The sequence below is a fragment of the Mustelus asterias genome, chromosome 10, assembly GCF_964213995.1.
Source record: "Mustelus asterias chromosome 10, sMusAst1.hap1.1, whole genome shotgun sequence".
NCBI lineage: Eukaryota > Metazoa > Chordata > Chondrichthyes > Carcharhiniformes > Triakidae > Mustelus > Mustelus asterias.
The window spans coordinates 104,771,672-104,792,571 of NC_135810.1; the positions used below are offsets into that span (position 1 = coordinate 104,771,672).

At 42.0% G+C, this 20,900-nt stretch overlaps 1 protein-coding gene across 1 annotated transcript in view; it reads left to right on the forward strand.

The window, feature by feature from the left end:
* The window catches only part of mrpl48 (mitochondrial ribosomal protein L48), a 42,781-nt gene extending 26,930 nt beyond the window's left edge, over nucleotides 1-15,851 (forward strand). The window contains exons 7-8 of the mRNA XM_078222866.1: nucleotides 6,466-6,555; nucleotides 14,939-15,851. Coding sequence (XP_078078992.1) covers nucleotides 6,466-6,555; nucleotides 14,939-15,013 — 165 coding nt within the window. The 3' untranslated portion in view covers nucleotides 15,014-15,851. The remainder of the gene's footprint in view (nucleotides 1-6,465; nucleotides 6,556-14,938) is intronic.
* The last annotated feature ends 5,049 nt before the right edge of the window (nucleotides 15,852-20,900 follow it).

The following is a 20,900-nucleotide window of genomic DNA, read 5'->3' on the forward strand; positions in this document are numbered from 1 at the left end:
ACAGCAGCGCAGTTTGCTGACGACACCACTGTGGTGGGTCGGATCTCAAACAATGACGAGTCAGAGTACAGGAATGAGATAGAGAATCTGGTGAACTGGTGCGGCAACAATAACCTCTCCCTCAATGTCAACAAAACGAAGGAGATTGCCATCGACTTCAGGAAGCGTAGAGGAGAACATGCTCCTGTCTACATCAACGGGGACAAAGTTGAAATGGTCGAAAGCTTCAAGCTTTTAGATGTCCAGATCACCAACGACCTGTCCTGGTCTCCCCCATGCCGACACTATAATTAAGAAAGTCCACCGACACCTCTACTTTATCAGAAGATGAAGGAAATTTGGCATGTCCATATGACTCTCACCAACTTTTACAGATGCACCATAGAAAGCATTCTTTCTGGTTGTATCACAGCTTGGTATGGCTCCTGCTCTGCCCAAGACCGCAGGAAACTACAAAAGGTTGTGAATGTAGCCCAATCCATCACGCAAACCAGTCTTCCATCCATTGACTCTGTCTATACTTCCAGCTGCCTCGGCAAAGCAGCCAGCATAATTAAAGACCCCATGCACCCCAGACATTCTCTCTTCTACCTTCTTCTGTCAGGAAAAAGATACAAAAGTCTGAGGTCACGTACCAACCGACTCAAGAATAGCTTCTTCCCTGCTGCCATCAGGTTTTTGAATGGACTTGCCTTGCATTAAGTTGATCTTTCTCTACACCCTAGCTATGACTGTAACACTACATTCTGCACTCTGTCGTTTCCTTCTCTATGAATGGTATGCTTTGTCTCTATAGCATGCAAGAAACAATACTTTCACTGTATACTAATGCATGTGACAATAATAAATCAAATCAAAATCAACCTGCCTGAGTTCCATGGGCACAGTCTTCTCCACAAATGGCACATGTCTGCAGAAAATGCTCAGCTCTGGGTGGCACAGATCCATCACGTTATCTTCAAGTAACAGAAACAACTGCAGCAACTTATTCTCAGCTTCTGGATCAAGCGCTTCCTCTTGAATCTTCTACAGCTTCTCTCTGGTACTCCAGTGAACTCAACAACTGCTACTGTACAGCTTGGACTGATCTGTGTCCTTTTATATCTTCCAGCAAGGTTTGATTTCCCAAACTCTTGATTAGGGAAAGCATCACGGCCGTACTGAGAGGGGATATATCCGCGGGTTCGGCCACTGAGTCTATATGGGTAGAACTGAGAAATAAGAAGGGGGAAATTATTTTGATAGGGTTGTACTATAGGCCCCCAAATAGTTGGCGGGAAATTGAGGAGCAAATATGTAAGGAGATTACAGATAGCTCCAAGAAAAATAGGGTGGTAATAGTCGGAGATTTGAACTTTCCCAACATTGACTGGGACAGCCATAGTATTAAAGGGTTGGATGGAGAGAAATTTGTTGAGTGTATTCAGGAGGAATTTCTCATTCAGTATGTGGAAGGCCTGACTCGAGAGGGGGCAAAATTTGACCTCCTCTTGGGAAATAAGGAAGGGCAGGTGACAGAAGTGTTAGTGAGGGATCACTTTGGGACCAGTGACCATAATTCTATTGGTTTTAAGATAGCTATGGAGAATGATAGATCTGGCCCAAAAGTTAAAATTCTAAATTGGGGCAAGGCCAATTTTGATGGTATCAGACAGGAACTTTCAAAAGTTAATTGGGGGAGTCTGTGGGAAGGCAAAGGGACGTCTGGTAAGTGGGAGGCTTTCAAAAGTGTGTTAACCAGGGTTCAGGGTAAACACATTCCTCTTAGAGTGAAGGGCAAGGCTGGCAGAAGTAGGGAACCCTGGATGACTCGGGATATTGAGGCCCTGGTCAAGAAGAAGAAAGAGGCACATGACATGCATAGGCAGCTGGGATCAAGTGAATCCCTTGAAGAGTACAGACGATGTAGGAGTAGAGTTAAGAGAGAAATCAGGAGGGCAAAAAGGGGACACGAGATTGTTTTGGCAGATAAGGCAAAGGAAAATCCAAAGAACTTCTACAAATACATAAAGGGCAAAAGAGTAACAAGGGAGAGAGTAGGGCCTCTTAAGGATCAACAAGAGATGGGTGAGATCCTAAATGAATATTTCTCATCAGTATTTACTGTTGAGAAAAGCATTGATGTTAGGGAACTTGGGGAAATAAATAGTGATGTCTTGAGGAGTGTACATATTACAGAGAAGGAGGTGCTGGAAGTCTTAAAGCGCATCAAGGTAGATAAATCCCCAGGACCTGATGAAGTGTATCCCAGGACATCGTGGGAGGCTAGGGAAGAAATTGCGGGTCCCCTAGCCGAGATATTTGAATCATCGATAGTCACGGGTAAAGTGCCTGAAGATTGGAGAGTGGCAAATGTTGTGCCTTTGTTTAAAAAGGGCTGCAGGGAAAAGCCTGGGAACTACAGGCCAGTGAGCCTCACATCTGTGGTGGGTAAATTGTTGGAAGGTATTTTGAGAGACAGGATCTACAGGCATTTAGAGACGCAAGGACTGATTAGGGACAGTCAGCATGGCTTTGTGAGTGGAAAATCCATGTCTCACAAATTTAATTGAGTTTTTTGAAGGGGTAACCAAAAAGGTAGATGAGGGCAGTGCAGTTGATGTTGTCTACATGGACTTTAGCAAGGCCTTTGACAAGGTACCGCATGGTAGGTTGTTACATAAGGTTAAATCTCACGGGATCCAGGGTGAGGTATCTAAATGGATACAAAATTGGCTTCTTGACAGAAGCCAGAGGGTGGCCAGAGAGTTGTTTTTCAAACTGGAGGCCTGTGACCAGTGGTGTGCCTCCGGGATCAATGCTGGGTCCACTGTTATTTGTCATTTATATTAATGATTTGGATGAGAATATAGGAGGCATGGTTAGTAAGTTTGCAGATTGGTGGCATAGTGGACAGTGAAGAAAGTTATCTCTAATTGCAATGGGATCTTGATCAATTGGGTCAATGGGCTGACGAATGGCAGATGGAGTTTAATTTAGACAAATGCGAGGTGATGCATTTTGGTAGATTGAACCAGGGCAGGACTTACTCAGTTAATGGTAGGGCGTTGGGGAGAGTTACAGAACAAAGAGATCCAGGGGTACATGTTCATAGCTCCTTGAAAGTGGAGTCACAGGTGGACAGAGTGGTGAAGAAGGTATTCGGCATGCTTGGTTTCATCGGTCAGAACATTGAATACAGGAGCTGGGACGTCTTGTTGAAGTTGTACAAGACATTGGTAAGGCCACACTTGAAATACTGTGTGCAATTCTGGTCACCCTATTATAGAAAGGATATTATTAAACTAGAAAGAGTGCAGAAAAGATTTACTAGGATGCTACCAGGACTTGATGGATTGAGTTATAAGGAGAGACTGGATAGACTGGGACTTTTTTCTCTGGAGCGTAGTAGGCTGAGGGGTGACCTTATAGAGGTCTATAAAATAATGAGGAGCATAGATCAGCTAGATAGTCAATATATTTTCCCAAAGATAGGGGAGTCTAAAACTAGAGGGCATAGGTTTAAGGTGAGAGGGGAGAAATACAAAAGTGTCCAGAGGGGCAATTTTTTCACACAGAGGGTGGTGAGTGTCTGGAACAAGCTGCCAGAGGTACGAATAGAGACGGGTATAATTTTGTCTTTTAAAAAGCATTTAGATAGTTACATGGGTACGATGGGTATAGAGGGATATGGGCCAAATGCGGGCAATTAGGATTAGCTAAGGGGTTTTAAAAAAAAGGGCAGCATGGACAAATTGGGCCGAAGGGCCTGTTTCCATGCTGTAAACCTCTATGACTCTATGTCTATGAACTCAATTTGCTTTTGATTTCCTTCGAGATTGAGAAGTTCAGTTTCATTTCTGTATTCAGCTTTTCTGCTTTTCTTTTAAATTTAATAATATAGATTCCTTCACTAACAACTGAAAGTCCACATGGTCTTCCCACTCTGCTCTATGCAGCAGACTTGCACTGTGTACTGCCAGGAAGGGAGGCAAAAAGGGAGTAACCATAGGCCGATTAGCCTAATGTCTATTGTTGGAAAAATGTTGGAATCAATTATTAAAAAAGTCATAGCAGCACATTTGGAAAATAATCTAATCAAGCAGAGGCAGCATGGCTTCATGAAAGGGAAATCGTATTTGACTAATTTATTTGAATTTTTTGAGGAAGTTCTAAGTCTCTATGGTTCTAAGTCTCAACCAGAGTGGACAGAGGCCAACCAGAGTGGACAGAAGTGAACCAGCAGATATGGTTGTACTTTGACTTCCAGAAGGCGTTCGACAAGGTACATCACAAAAAAGGTTAAGTCATGAGACAAGAGCTCATGATGTTGGAGGTAGTGTATTGGCATGGGTAGAGAATTGGCTAATGAGCAGGAAACAGCGAGTGGGGATAAAGGGTTCTTTTTCAGGATGGCAACCTGTAACCAGTGGGGTTCCACAGGGATCAGTGCTGGGACCACAACTGTTTACAATATACATTGACGACTTGGAGGAAGGAAGTGAATATACACTAGCCAAATTTGCAGATGACACAAAAATAGGTGGAAAGCAAGTTGCAAGAGGGATGCGAAAAGCCTATGAAAAAATATTGATAGGCAAAAAGTTAGCAAATGGAGTATAATGTGAGAAAATGTGAAGTTGTTCAGTTTGGAAGGAAGTACAAAAGAACAGAGTATTATTTAGAAAGCTGCAACACAAAGGGACTTGGGGTTACTGTACATGAAACACAGAAAGCTAGCCCACAGGTTAGCAGCTAATCAGGAAGGCTAATGGAATGTTAGCCCTTATTTCAAGGGGGTTGGAGTATAATAGTAGGGAAGTCTTGCTGCAACTGTACAAGGTACTGGTGAGACCACATCTGGAGTACTGAGAGCAATTTTGGTCCCCTTATTTAAGAAAAGATATTATTTCATTGGAGACAGTTCAGAAAAAGTTCACTAGGATGATCCCCGATATGGAGGGATTGTCTTATGAGGAAGGTTAAACAGGTTGGGACTCTACTCATTGGAATTTAGAAGAAAGAGAAGTGATCTCATTGAAACATAGGGGATTCTTAAGGAGCTTGACAGGGTAAATGCTGAGAGGATGTTTCTCCTATTGGGAGTCCAAGACCAGGGGGCATAGTCTCAGAATAAAGTGGTGCCAATTTAGGACTGAGATGAGGAGGAATTTCCTCTCTCAGAAGGTTGTGAGTCTTTAGAACTCCTTGCCACAGAGAGCTATGGGGCCAGAGTCCTTGTGTTTGTTTAAGATTGAGATAAATAGGTTTTTGATCAGTACGGGAATCAAGGGTTACGAGGAAAAGGCAGGAAAGTGGATGTGAGGAATGTCGGATAAACCATGATCCTGTTGAATGGCAGAACAGGCTCGAGGGACTGAATGGCCTACTCGTGTTCCTATTTCCTATGGTCTTATACCAAGAAGCTGAACCACTTTCACTTGAGCTACCTTTGGAAGATTCTGAAAATCAGATGGCAGAACAAATACCGGACACTGAGGTGCTCACCTGAGCTGGAATGCCAAGCGCCCACACCATACTGAGACAGTCACAACTGAGTTGGTCATGTAGCCAGAATGCCTGAAACTTGCATACCAAAATTAATCTTCAGTGGAGAGCTTGAGTCTGTTGTGCTGTCACCACAATTAAAGGAAGCGCTACAAGAACAAGGCTTCATTCAGAGTTTTGACATCGACTTCAAGTCTTGGCAAAAGCTCACCTAGGATCGCTGCCTGCCACAACCAAACAAGAAAACAGTGTGGCCTCCTTCAAAAGCAAACACATATCAAAGGCAGAGAGGAAATTCGAACTCATCCATAACTCAATTGTTTGCTGTACCCTGTACTATGTGAAGCAGATGAGCCTTAGCAGTTACCTACATATCGACCAGAACCCTAACAAACTCTTCAGATGATGAATATGGTCATCTTTGCCTCGAAGAACGAACAAGAAGTATACGATGAGGTGGACCATTTGGCCTTTTACAGTGAATCCATTCAGAATGGCCTCACTGTCTCGCACTCCATTTTAGCAACCAGTTGTTTCTTAAATGATTCCACAATTTTAATTCCTACTGTCCGATTTTCCCCACTCCTCCCAGAGGCTTTGGTTCAGTCAGTATTCAAACCCAGGAAAGGAGTGAAGTTGCAATACTTTTCACTGAACATAGCAGAAAAAGTTGAGCCAAATTTTGAATGACACGATGAGCCTTAACGCTGTCAGACAATCTCTCTGGCACTCTGCAAACCAGTGGAACTTATAATGCCATGGGGAGCAGTGTGAACAGTCTGCGATCAGCAGTGCTCTTTATAAATTTTTTAACGTCTACCTTTCATTAATTGAACCAGCACTGGGGAATCCTTTATATATAACGGGACCTTGTAGCACGTTGTGCAATTTATTTTATAATTGTATATTAAATATTTTTGCAAATGTTAAATAAACTTGCAGAGTATTGATTTTTTAAAAAAAATCTTATATTTTCAGATTAGTGGTTTGAGTTCGGTTCTCGCCCCAATTGTTGTGGAAGTCCTTCAAACTAATCAGCCGGAAGGTATACAGCTGTGCATTAAGGCGGTAAGTGCCAAAGCTGATCATTTTGGAAAACCTCACGGTCCAATTAACCTGCAAGCACAGCTGTTACTTCTTCCTTTTAAATTGTATCTGCAATTTCTAAGAAAAATCAAAAGCAACAGGAGTCTCAGACACTATTCGGTCTAATCAGTACCATTTCCCTTTAGAACGATACAGAAACACAGCATTCTGCCTAACTGACCAATGCCAGTTTTTATACTCCATACAAACTTCCTCCCACTTGAATGATCTCTTGCCACCCTCCCCCCTGCACACGTATATCCCACTATTCCATTCTTCCTCATGTATCTCGTAATTGTGCTGAACTAATGTTTAAGCACTCAACTGTAATTCTATCTGGCTGTAACCTAGCTTGAGGTTTTAAGTAAATTGATGACCACAACTGGAAATAGTTGTACTTGCACGGACCTGTGCAGTCGCTCATTACGTTTTATACTTCAAGCACACCCAACTTTTGTTTCCCCCCCCCCCCCCCCCACCCTATGTTTACGCACTCTGACGGACTCTTGTCCTCTCAGCAGGTTGAGATCTTTTTGTTTTCCTTTTTATTGCTGGTGTTCCCACAAGGTTTTATTTCCTCCCTCCGTCTATTCCTCTGTGAGACAAATAAACATCCTGCTCCAGGTCTCGGCCGATGGGGCCTTCCACCAGGTATTTAGCAGTGCAGAAGACAGGCCCTGGATGTCAGTTTTTCCTCCCTCAGCTGAAGAATCTGACCTCTGCTTGGCACATTCATTTTCTCCTACAACCCCCCCTCCCCACTCCCACATTTTAATTGAGAATGTGAGAGCAATTGAGCGGCACATTCATTTATAGCAGTGAGATGGAGAGATTCGATAGCATCCAAATGTTTTGTGTTTCGAGGAACTGAGTGTCAGATTTGATGTTTCTAGTGTTTGATTTCTATTTGTAATCCTTTATTCGTCCACTCGCTGCACATTCATTAGTTAAGAAAGTGTGGGAAAAGGGAAGAATAACCAAGAAGGAGGATGAAACAAAAACATAAGTAAAGCAATGAAGTCTAAAAGGTGGGAAAATAAAAGAAATAGGAAGGCAAAATATGAAACTTGACAAAAGAGATATTAGAAAGGAGGCAATCCAAAAGATGAAATTAGCCTTTTTCATAGAATAGAATCCCTACAGTGCAGAAGGAGGCCATTCGGCCCTTCGAGCCTGCACCGACAACGATCCCAACTAGGCCCTATCCCCGTAACCCCATGTAGTTACCCTGCTAATCCCCTGACACTAAGGGGCAATTTAGCATGGCCAATCCACCTAACCGGCACATCTTTAGACTGTGGGAGGAAACCGGAGCACTCAGAGGAAACCCACGCAGGCATGGGGACAACGTGCAGACTCCCCACACACAGTGACTCAAGGTCGGATTTGAACCCGGGTCCCTGGTGCTGTGAGGCAGCAGTGCTAGCCACTGTGCCGCCCCATTATTATTAGTCACAAGTGGGCTTACATTGACACTGCAATGAAAATCCCCTAGTCGTCACACCCCAGCACCAGTTTGGGCACACTGAGGGAGAATTTAGCATGGCCTATTGAGCAGTGACTCAAGCTGGGAATTGAACCCAGTCCCTGGCGCTGTGAGAGAGCAGTGCTAACCACTATGCCACCTCTCGTGCCACTCCTTAAATAACAGTCATGAAAGTGCTATCAATACTTAGTTTGACATTTGTGTTTACCACAGCTTTCACATTCAATGAATTTCCATTATTAAAGAATAATCAGCAGTGGAAGGTTTTTTACTGTCAAGCAGAAGCTATTATTTAATCCAATGGGAAATTATGTCAGATGACTGCACTGACAGTGTAGGAGGTGGTCCCACGGGGATCCTCTAGCTGACATTGATTGACATTTACTTGGGCTTTTACCACACCCGTTGAGATCCTTTCAATACGACTTCTTTTTACTGTTTGGTCTTATCAGAAATTAGTATTGTTGCTGTTGCTATTTGGAATGTAAGATAATAAAACAGTCTTCAGTTCATTATGCTATTCAGGTTCACATACAACTCTTTAAGCTTTTTATTCATTGTGATCTTTTATTTTGCTTGTATACATTTTAAGTGAAGCCTTTATAATTTACTTAACAAATAAATTTGCCGTTAGAAAAGTTGCGGAGTCTAACTCCTGGGTTCAAAACAGAGAAACGGAGGCAGAAAATCCTTGAAAGCTTGAAAAATAAATGAAGCCTCCAAAGTATCTTGAATTTGACTGTCTTTCTGGTCTGTCAACCTCAGTAAACATCAAAGTAGAATACTGTTGATAGTTAAAAGATCATTTGGAAGAGGGATAACAGAACCTATAAGCTGAAGGCAGAGTGTGCGGTGTGGGGCATTGGGAGAGTAGGGATAACGAGGAAATCTTAGGGCTGACTGAGTCCGAACCTACTTTGAAATTCCACTGGAAATTTCCTTACTGGATATCATATAAAGTTTATATTTGAGTAGGCACTGTCTGCCATGGGATATCTATCAGTTCTCCTCAATAATGTCCCTCTCCACTGAAGAGTGTACAGAAACGAGTTCTTGATTTTGAACACAGAAGATTATTGAGACAATATATATTTTTAAGTTATATAAAAGTTTATTAAAGAACCAAACATGCAATCCACATTTGATGGGAAAATAAATCGCAATAATTTTAGGAAAATAAAATATAATCTTGTTATTAATAAATAATCCAAGTTTTGAGTCTAAATGTTTGTTACAATAAGATATCAAAGATATCCATCAACAATTAATGTAGCATTAATTTTAAATTCCCAAGTAGAAAGATACAGAGTTCAGCGAGAAACCTCTATCCCAATTAAGTGGAGGAATTGGGGCAGCACGGTGGCACAGTGGTTAGCACTGCTGCCTCACAGCACCAGGGACCTGGGTTCGATTCCCGGCTTGGGTCACTGTCTGCATGTTCTCCCCGTGTCTGCATGGGTTTCCTCCAGGTGCTCCGGTTTCCTCCCACAGTCCAATACTCATACTGATTAGGTGCATTGGCCATGCTAAATTCTCCCTCTGTGTATCCGAAAAGGCAACTAGGGGATATTCACAGTAACTACATTGCAGTGTTAATGTAAGCCTACTTGTGACACTGACAAATAAACTTTATCATCACTACACTACAGTGTCAGTACCATTATTATGAGAAACACTGGAGTGAATCTAAAAATCTACTGTATGATTCCAATATTAATACTGTTTGTAAGCTGGATAATTAATCTTCTTGACATATGGGGTGTTACCTCTTGACAAGTAGGTTCATTCCTAACTATTACTCAAATAAGACTGCATAACTGTCAATTTCTAGTTAAAAACTAAATTATTTAATTTAGAAGAAAATGCTGACCCTTCAGGAAGCTGTGAACACACCTATTGGTCGGCATCCTTCGAGCTTCATAGGATGCTGAGGGATGCAAATTGTGATGACTTCCTAGCCACACAGTTGTGTTTAGGATAAGAACTCAATTTCCTGGATTCAGAAAATTAGAGACATCCGTAGAAAACCAGGTTATCCCTTTGTGCATTGTGGTAACTTAGATAATGCAGATTTTGTAAATAGTCATTCTATGTCTTACTGAGGTGATGTATACATGATTTTCAGGAGCTAGTTCCTGTTTCTCAGTAACTGCCTTGTGTTCGGGGATGAGAACAATATGCCATAGAATGTTGGTGGCCTTGAGCATATAATTACGCCCAGGCATGTTTATGAAGTCTACTTATAATTTTCAAATGCTCATTTCATCAAAGAAAATCACTCATTTAATCTTGTAACTCCTTATTATAGCTGGATTCCGTCACACTCTTAACCAGATCTAATCTGTTTCACATTCCAAGCCACCAAAATCCCACTTGAGTGGAGGCAGCTGATGATTTAAATGGCCAGCTGCCTTTCCACAAAACACATGTGCGAAACATGCTCAACCCCCATTCCCGCCCCTGCAAAAATGGGAATTGCAATGTTTGGGAGCAGGACTTAGGATTTTCAGCCACTTCTGCTGTTTTTGCCACAACAGAGAGCCTCTTTTGAATTCTATTCTTCTAGAAATGAACCCCAGTACTTTGTTTGCTTTCGTTGTGGCCTTCTCAACTTGCTGTATTATTGATTTATTTATCTGTATCCCCAAATCTCTCTGCTCCTCTTCCCCATTTCCCTCATTACAGGAAGGATATGGAAAAGATTGAAAGGGTGCAGAGGAGATTTACAAGGATGTTGCCTGGATTGAGTGGCATGCCTTATGAGGATAGGCTGAGGGAGCTCGGTTTTTTCTCCTTGGAGAGACGTAGGATGAGAGGAGACCGAATAGAGGTATATAAGATGTTGAGAGGCATAGATCGGGTGGACTCTCAGAGGCTTTTTCCCAGGGTGGAAATGGCTGCTACGAGAGGACACAGGTTTAAGGTGCTGGGGGGTAGGTACAGGGGAAATGTTAGGGGGAAGTTTTTCACACAGAGGGTGGTGGGCGAGTGGAATCGGCTGCCATCAGTGGTGGTGGAGGCAAACTCAATAGGGTCTTTTAAGAGACTCCTGGATGAGTACATGGGACTTAATAGGATGGAGGGTTATAGGTAAGCCTAGAAGGTAGGGATGTGTTCGGCACAACTTGTGGGTCCGAAGGGCCTGTTTTGTGCTGCAGTTTTTCTATGTTTCTATTTAGTTCCTCACCTTCCAAGGAAAAGTGGTTTCCTCATTCTTTCTACTAAAGTGAACCATCTCACATTTCGCTATAGTGAATTTCATTTTCCATTTAACTACGCACGCTGCAAGCCTGCTTGTGTATCCTGTATTTTGCCACAATCCTCTACATTTATTAGCTGTATCCCAAAGTTAGTGTAATCTGCAAATTTTGACATTATTCCTCCAATTCCTTAATTCTGATCATTACGTATGTGGTAAACAACAGTGCTCCTGGCACGGATCCCTGTGGAAAACTATTCCCCTTATTTGCCTGCCTGTGAAACCTCCCACCAATTTCCTTCAATCCATTTTGTCAACTTGTTCTGACCATTGTCATAATTCCCTTACTTGTCACCATGCAAAGGCCTTCTGAAAATTCATGGTGTGGACTTCACCTGAGGAAGGAGCAGCGCTCCGAAAGCTTGTGATTTCAGATAAACCTGTTGGATTATAACCTGGTGTCGTGTGACCTCTCGTCCTGAAAGTTCATGTATACCACATCCATTACTTTGCCCTTATCAACCCTTGCTGTTATTTTTACGGTATAATTAATCATTTGCAGATTAGCTATTCTATTTTTCACCAGGAGAGAATTGGAATTATCCTTGTTAGCATCTATAATTATTCTAATTTTGCAGAATTATCGCAATCATTAGAGGAAATAGCCCTTCCTTTAGTCTGAGTTGGATTCAAACTTGGCTCACAGATGTAAAAGCACAGCGTGTACACTACAATAGTTATCAGGGAAGATTAGTTTCAGTATATAGTTTAGGTTGTTACAGGCATAAATTTAAAATGAGAATTTGCTTTTTAAAAAATTCGATGTTGGAGTTATATTTCAAGCAGACTTGAAAAAGAGGCTTTTCTGTGACCTCGGAGTTTGTAGCGTCATTATTAAATTCCTGCTGATCAAAATAAAAAGATGAATGACATCAAGTGACATTCTGGGGACTTGAGAAAAGTGCTGAACAAATTGACATTCCCCATATTGATTCGCTAGACTTGGTACTGGGTTTGCTTCTAAGCAAATGGCAACTACCAAGGGAAGCTACTTCTAAGTTCTACTGTTAACTTTTCAAAACACACAGATTGTGTTGATGCATAATGTTTTTAAGATTTGCAATGTTACCTTTAAAGGTTGCTCCTTTCCATTTGTTTCATTTTCCATTCATTGCTTGCAATTTTTTTTTTAAAAAAAGAACCCAAAAGCCTCATAGGTTTACATCCATTTTATGTTATTAAATATACATTATGTCCTTGCATCAAGATATTGTGATGCATCTGGCATTATCTCGGTACTTGTGAGGTATATGTTACATATTGAATCAGCATGGTAACCAGATTCATTTATATAGTGATGTCCTTGAAGAAATGGAATTGGACACCCCACACAGTCCGGTTTTACACACAATTCCAGCTCCACAATATGTCGTTGGCTCTTAGTACCCTCAGGGCAACTATGGATAGGAGATAAATATTGGCCTTGGTAAACAAAAACATAGAAAACAGAAGCAGGAGTAGGCCATTCAGCCCTTCAAGCCTGCTCCGCCATTCATTTCAATCATGGCCAATCATCAAATTCAATATCCTTATCCACCCCCCCCAATATCCCCTGATCCCTTTAGTTCCAAGAACTATATCTAATTTGTTCTTGATATCGCACAATGTTTTGGCCTCAACTACTTTCCGTGGTGGTGAATTCCACAGATTCACCATCTCTGCATGAAGAAATACCTCCTCACCTCAGTCCTAAAAGGTTTACCTCTTATCCTCAAACTTTGACCACTGATTCTGGACTCCCCACCATCAGGAACATTATGTCACCCAAATCCCTGGGTCCCAGACAGGTTCAGAGGCTGGGAATCCTGCAGCGAGTAACTCACTCCCCAAAAGCCTGTCCATCATCTATAAGACAGAAACGTGATGGAATACTCTCCCCTTGCCTGAAGGAGTGCAGCTCCAGCAACACTCAAGAAGCTCAACATCATCCAGGGCAAAGCAGCCCACTTGAATGGTATCATTTTCACAAACATTCTATACTAGCACCGTCAACAAACAGCGGCAGCTGTGTGTACCATCTACAAGATGCGCTGCACAAACTCTCCAATGTTCGTTAGACAGCACCTTCCAAACCCACAAACACTACCATCTAGATTGAAGGATAAGGGTAGCAGATACCTGGGAGCACCACTACCTGGAGGTTACACTCAAAGTCACTCTCCATCCTGACTTGTCCTTCAATGTCACTGGGTCAAAATCCTGGAACTCCGTCCCTAAAAGCACTTGGCTGTACCTACACCACTGTAACTGTGCATCAGTTCAAGAAGGCAGCTTACCACTACCTTCTTAAGGGTAACGAGGGATGGGCAATAAATGCTAGTCTGACCAGCACCACCCACATCCTAGAAATTAATTTTTTAAAAATAATAATTTTTTAAAAATTGCTGACAAAGTCAGTTCATCGCCTTGAACTTTGGCTTCTCTCGCTCGTACAAAAAGATCCGTTATCCCAGGCTGTTTCAATATTCCTCCTAACATTCAGTTCCAAAGCAGGGTCTGCAGAAGCTTGGAAGCATTTCCATTACTGTCAGCTAAAAAATTATGTGCAGCATAGGCAGGGGAGATAAATATGTGTGAACATCATGACGAACACACACACTCTGCACAACCTGCGAACATCTATCCCTCCTGCCTGACATGAATTAATATCATAGCCTAATAAAGGTTAATAATCGTCATGTTATTTACGTTATTCATGTCTAAATGAGTTGGTCTAGACTGACATTTTATTGCAGTGCTTAGGGAGTGAGTGCAGCCTTGTCAATGAGCAGTTAAACTGAAGCCCCATCTGCCTGTTTCGAAGCCACTATTTGAAGATGAGTAACAGGTTCTGCCAATGGTCCTGGCTAACATTCTGTCAAAACCAGATTTATCTATTTAATTTGTTGTTTGTGGGGATTCTACTTTTCGCAAATTAGCTGCCACATTTAGGTGGAGATGGTGACATAGTGGTCGTCTCACTTGACTAGTAATCCCAGGCTGTGGGGAAATGAGTTCAAATCCCACCATGGCACCTGCAGGAATTTAAAGCCAATTAATGAAAGAAGTCTGGAATTGAAAGCTAATATCAGCAATGGTAACCATTAAACTATCAATTGTCATAGAAACATTTTTAATTCACTAATGTGCTTTAGGGAAAGAAATCTGCCATCATCACAGTCTGGCCTACATGTGACTCGAGATCCACAGTAATGTGGTAGACTCTTAACTGTCCTTTGAAATGGACAATCAAGCTAATCTATTCAAAGGTAATTGGGGGATAGGCAACAAAGGTTGACCTTGCCAGTGATGCCCACATCATGAAAGAATACTTCTTTAAAAATTGCATAGAACAAAGAACAGTACAGCACAGGAACAGGCCCTTCAGCCCTCCAAACCTGCGTCGATCACGTTTACCTATCTAGACCAACCGCTTATATTCCCCGTTTGTTCAAACCTTTTTTTGTAAAATTTTAACGGAAAAGTTTAAAAGCTGAAAATGTTCCAGGATATCCAGTTGTGAAAGGGATGATGTTCCAGATGTTTTGCTGAGGAATGATACCACCTCTAATCTTGACCTCCAAAATGCAATGTTGAATATCCACATGACAAATAATAAATGCTTTTCACTGTTTTCGCAGCATACTGAAGCTGATTTCAATGCCCGGTTCAAGGCTCGACCAGAATTAGAAGGACTGATAGCACAGATTAATTAAGAAGAAAACTAAAGGAGGTGACCATTTTGGCTGAGATCATCAATTGGCCAGAGGCTATTGTATGTGGTGACATCAGGAGCTGTGATTTGAAAATAATAGGTAATAATCATTGTTTCAAAGATTTAGGAGCAAGCAGCGAAAAGTAATGTACATGAATTGTGTGATATATTGTTAATAAAAGATTCTAAAATAATTTGTCATCTAATTTACTTAATAAATCTTCCTTGAAATTGTCCACCACAAGTCAGTCAGCCATTTCATCGCTTCCAGAATGTGGACCTGATTGAGATGTCAGAAATGTGCTCATGCTATATTGTACAGCGCTCACTGTCAGCTGGATTAGAGTGGTTAATAACTTTAACCTTCCAGTTGCAACAATAAAATCCTCTACATCCTGTTTGTGAAAGTTGTATGTAAGCTGCTGATTCCTTGTTTCATTTACCCTGTTGTGAAATAGAAATGGGTATATGAAGGAAAATGGATACATTTCAGCAAAGTAGTCAGAGGGCTCGAGTGGCATCCTAAAAATGGAATAGTTTACAATTATTATCTGAATGCTGAGATTAAATTGCGACCTTCAAGGGTTCACATCACCAGATTTTGTCTAATTCCTATCAGCTTTAGATTTATGTGTAGGCTTCCAGTTCTGTTTTGAGCATTATGTTGGCTGGTGTTTTCCAAACACATGGGGCAGAATTTTGCATTCCCCCCAAGGTGGGTTCTGAGGCAGAGGGGAGTGTAAAAATTGAATTATTTAGCACCCATTGTTCTTTATAGTGTGAAATTTCACCGATTGACCTCCAGCCTCAGTGTTTATATTAAAGAAGTGTTGGGACATTATGTAAGCAGCATTAATTTTTTTTGAATGCATTGTGATGATTGTTGTGGGGAAATTTGAAGCTAGCCAATTGTGTCTTAGACAATTGTCTAAGTTAAGACATAATTGGCCACCTTCAAATCTGTGCAAAGACGTTACAAAATTTATTTAACAAATAAAACATAGAACAAACAAACGAATTGACTGGAGACTTCCAAAGGGTTAAATAGCTCTAGGATTAGAGCGACAGAACCTCTCCGAAAGATCTGAAGTACAGAGTCAAAGACAGATGAATTATAGTTTTTTCTAATCAATAATTCCGCCTTTCATTAGCTTAAAATCAATTTCATTTCACAGTCATACATCAATACAAATTTCTGTCAAGTACCTCAGCCAACCATATGATACTTAATAGCATAGTGATATCTTATTCATCCAACTAATAGCACGTCGCCTCCTTTCTTGGCTCTAACTATTTCCCTGTTATCTGGTAACGGCAGAGCCTACCATAAGGTCAAAGTGGACGTTCCCACCGGCTCACTGCCAGGTGAATAGACGTGTGTTCCTGTGTCCAGGGGCGTATTTATCCTTGTGTCTGGGCAGTGAATGCACCTATTCATTAAAGTTGCAACATACTCTTATAGGAATCCTCCCGATATGACTACTGCTGACTAACAGGTTCCCAGAATTGATGATCTGGCTTTAAACTATTGACATTCACCACCATGCCTTTCAGTAACTTTGCTTGGCTAAAGTGAACAATACATTAAAAATATTAGTATATATGTTTTGAAATCATAACTACTTCTTTTGATTGTCTTACTGCATTCACATATGTGTAAACTGTTTGTGTTAGCCTGTGTTAAGAATCATTTAACTCTTTACTGATCTCTTGTCCTCTGAAAGACTGCATTCTGCCTATAAATCCTATTAGCTGGTTAGAAATCCCCTAATTCAGTGATGTAATGAGAAGATTAATGCATGGGTAGAATTTTAAGTTTCCCTGGGAAGGACGTCCTACCCATGAGAGCTGTTCGCCAATCAGAGCGCTGCAGTGGCCAGAGGTGGTACCGCAAGGTTTTGCCTGGGACTAAATTCTGGGACATTTGAAAAGGTAAGTGCTGGGTCGGGGGGAAGACGCCGGGAACCCGCCTGCCCAAATCTAGATGCAATTTCACTTTTGGGCAGGCAGGGCTTTGGGCAAGAAACCTGACCATTTACCTATTAAGGCCCTTAAGTAGCCACTTAAAGGCCTTATCCTGCCCAGCTTAAATTTTAGGCTGGCGGGTGTGGGTTTGGTGGAAAAGTGACATTTGCACTTTTCGCCAACTCGGGGGGGGGGGCGGTCACCTCGCTCTGAAGGCCCCCTCAAATCTTTGGTGTACTCATCATGTCCCCTTCCCCTGTGCGTGGGACATTGGAGCTTTGGAACCACCCTCCCCATCCACCCACCCACCTTCACCAGGCCTATTCCCTGATGCTGTGATCGCCTTCCCCCCGGTGTCCCCTACCCTCCTCACCCCCAGCATTTACCTTTTCAAATGTCCCAGAATTTAGTCCCAGGCAGAGCCCTGTGGTCCCACTTCTGGCCACTGCAGCACTGTGATTGGCTGACAGCTCTCGTGGGTGGGACTTCCTTCCAAGGGAAACTTAAAATTCTACCCATGCATTAATTTTCTCAATACATCACCATAATGCATTCAAAAAAATATTAATGTTGCTTACATACTGGCCCAACACTTCTTTAATATAAACACTTAGGCTAGTGGTCAATCGGTGAAATTTCACATTATAAAGAGCTCTGAATGCTAAATAATAACAAAAAATGTTCCTTCATAAAGTCACTCCTTGAACATGGCAGTGCAATGAGAAATCAGCCCTGAGTTGGAACAGTGTTGTCCAACAGAATCCCAGGCACTCCTGTTTTAACCACATGTACTAATTTTAGTAGAATACCCATGCACACAATATAAATAAATGTGCTTCACAGAATTGGTGAACAACTTGACAGTAGGGAGCATCTTGAAAATAGTGACCATAATATTGTTGCATTTGATATTAAGACTGAGAGGGACTTAGGATATCATTCAGTGTGAGGTGGAAGTCGCCTAGTTTGGTCCAAGATAAACAAGTATTTTTTTTCTTTCTTGGAATGTGAGTATCACTGACATTTGTTGCCCATCCTTTATTGCCCATGAGATGGTAAGTTGAGATGGTGGTGGTAAGTCACCTTGAAATGCTGAAGCCCATGTGTTTTGAAGGAAAATTGCAAGTGATGACATTCCTATGTGTCTATTGCTCTTGTTCTTCCAGTTGGTAGAGGTCATGTGTTTGGTAAGATGGCTTGGTGAAGCGCTCCAGTGCTTCTTGTACATGATGCACGTTGCTGCCACTGTGCGTCATTGGTGGAGGGAGTGAATGTTTAAGGTGGGGTTTGGAGTCCTGATCAAGCTGCTTTGTCCTAGATGGTGTCAAGCTTCTTGAGTGTTATTGGAGGTGCACTCATCCAGAAACATGAAGGGTATTCCATCACACTCTTGACTTGTGCTTTGTAGATAGTGGATAGGCTTTGGGGAAAACATGAGGTAAGTTACTCACTGCAGAATTCCCAGCCCCAACTTGTTTTTGTAGCCAAAATATTTATGTAGTTGGTCTAATTAAGCTTCCAGTCAATGGTGTCCCACAAAGTGGGGTTTCAGCGATGGTAATGTCACTAAATATTAAGAGGAGATGGTTAGAATACCCCTTGTTGGAAATAGTCGTTGCCTGGCACTTGTGTGGCACAAATGTTACTTGTCACCTATTGGGGAAAGCCTTAATGTTTTCCAGATCTTGCTGCATGCAGGCATAGACTGCTTCAGTATCTAAGGGGGTTGTGAACAACAATGGAATTTGTGCAATCAGGGAAAACCATAGGATGAAGCAGCTGAAGATGGTTTTACCTGGAACATTACCATGAGGAATTCCTGCTGTAATGTCCTGGGACTAACTTGATTGGCTTCCAACAACCACAATCTTCCTTAGTGCTGGGCATGATTCCAACCAGTGGATAGTTTTCCCCATGATTCGCATTGGCTTCAATTTTGCTAGGGCTTCTTGTTCCACACTCTGGAGATGAGAGGCCCTGGTGGGACTCTAACTGAATCTGGATGAGCAGGTTATTGCTGAGTCAGTGCCACTTTATAGCAGTGACAGCAATACCATCCATCACTTTGATTGAAAGGAGGCTGATGGGGTGATAATTGGCCAGATTGGATTTGCTCTGTTTTTTTGTGTGGGCGGGACATACTTGGGCAATTTTTTGCATTGTCAGGTATGTGCCAGTGTTGTAGCTGTACTCAAACAGCTTGGCAAGAAATGCAACTGGTTCTGGATCACAAGACATCAGCTGGGATGCTGTCAAGGCCCATCAATTTTACTGCATCCAGTGTCTTCAGTCATTGCTTGATATCATGTGAATTGAACTGGGTGAAGCTGACATTTATGATGCTGTGGACCAAAGGAGGAGGCTGTGATGGATTATCCGCTCAGCACTTACAAAGAAGATGGATGTAAATGCCTGAATCTTGTTTTTTGCACTAATGAATTGGGCTCCCCCCCATTATTGAGTATGGGGAACCTCCTCCTCCAGTTGTTTATTTGCCCACCACCATTCACAACTAAATGTGGCCGTACCAATACTGTCATGGTCAGCTGTGTCTGCAATAGGTAGATTGGTGAGAGCCAGGTTTTTTCCTTTCTGCGCCAGTCTGGCAGGTACATCCTTCAGCTTAGATCAGTAGTGGTGTTACTGAGCCATTCTAGGTGAGGGTCATCGAAGACACCCACAGTGTCCCCAGTATATCTTTCAGATGGTGTTCAACATGGAAGAGTACAGTGTCATCAACTGAGGACGAGCAATGGGTGGTAATTACCAGGTGGTTTCCTTGTCCACATTTGACTTGAGACTTCATGGGGTCCGGAATTAATGTTAAGGACTCTCCCATAGCCACACTCTCTGAATAGTGTGCCACTGGCCACCTGTGTTGGGTTTATGCCATGGGTAGGACAGGACATAATGAGGGGTAGTAATGTAAGTGCCTGGTTCATTAGCCATAAAGTATAATTTGATGAATATGACTATCAGGCTGTTGTTTGACTTGTCAGTGGGACAGCTCTCCCAATTTTGACACTCCACAGATAGTGTTTGTGATCTTTCTCCATTGCTGATGTCTAGATCGATGCTGGATGGTCTGTCTGGTTTTATGCCTTTTTTACCTTTTCAGTAGCAGTTTGGTACCAGTACAGCAACTCATCAAGTATCTTTCAAACACTCTTGGTGTGCCTACAGCAGTCAGGCAGCAGCGGTTCAGGAAGACGGCTCACCACCATCATCTCAAAAGCATTATGGATGAGCAACAAATGCTGGCCTACGCTGTGACACACACATCCCATGAAGGAACAATAAACTGAGTGACTTGCTAGACTATTGCGGAGGACAGTTGAGTGTCAACCACATTGCTGTGGGTCCAGAGTCACATGTAGGCCAGACCAGATAAGGATGACAGATTTCCTTCCCTAAAGGACATTAGAGAACTCGATTTATTTTCCTACAATCCAGTAATTTCATAGTCACCATTACAGAGACTAGCTTTTTAATTGAATCTAATTTCCACCAGCTGCTATGCTGGGATGTGAACTCTGTTTCTGGGTCTCTGGATTCTGAATCCAGCAACAATAACACTATAATATCATACCCTTAAAGTTGAGACACAAGGATCAAAAAGGATTGGGTACCTGTATACAAAATTAACTAAAATCTAATGTGCAAGCACAAAAAATATTGAAGAAGGTTAATGGAATGTTAACTTTACCTTCAGGGGCTCGAATTGAAATGGGAGCCAGTGATGCTTTAATGAAATCAGATGGAACTTTTTACGGAAAGGGCATTAAAACCTGGAACTTATTCCCCCAAAAGTCCCTTGATATCAGGTCAATTAAAATATTCATCTTTAGATTAGTGATGTACTCAGGGATATGAAATAAAGGCAGGTAAATGGAGTGGAGACAGAGTGGCCATTCATGAATGCA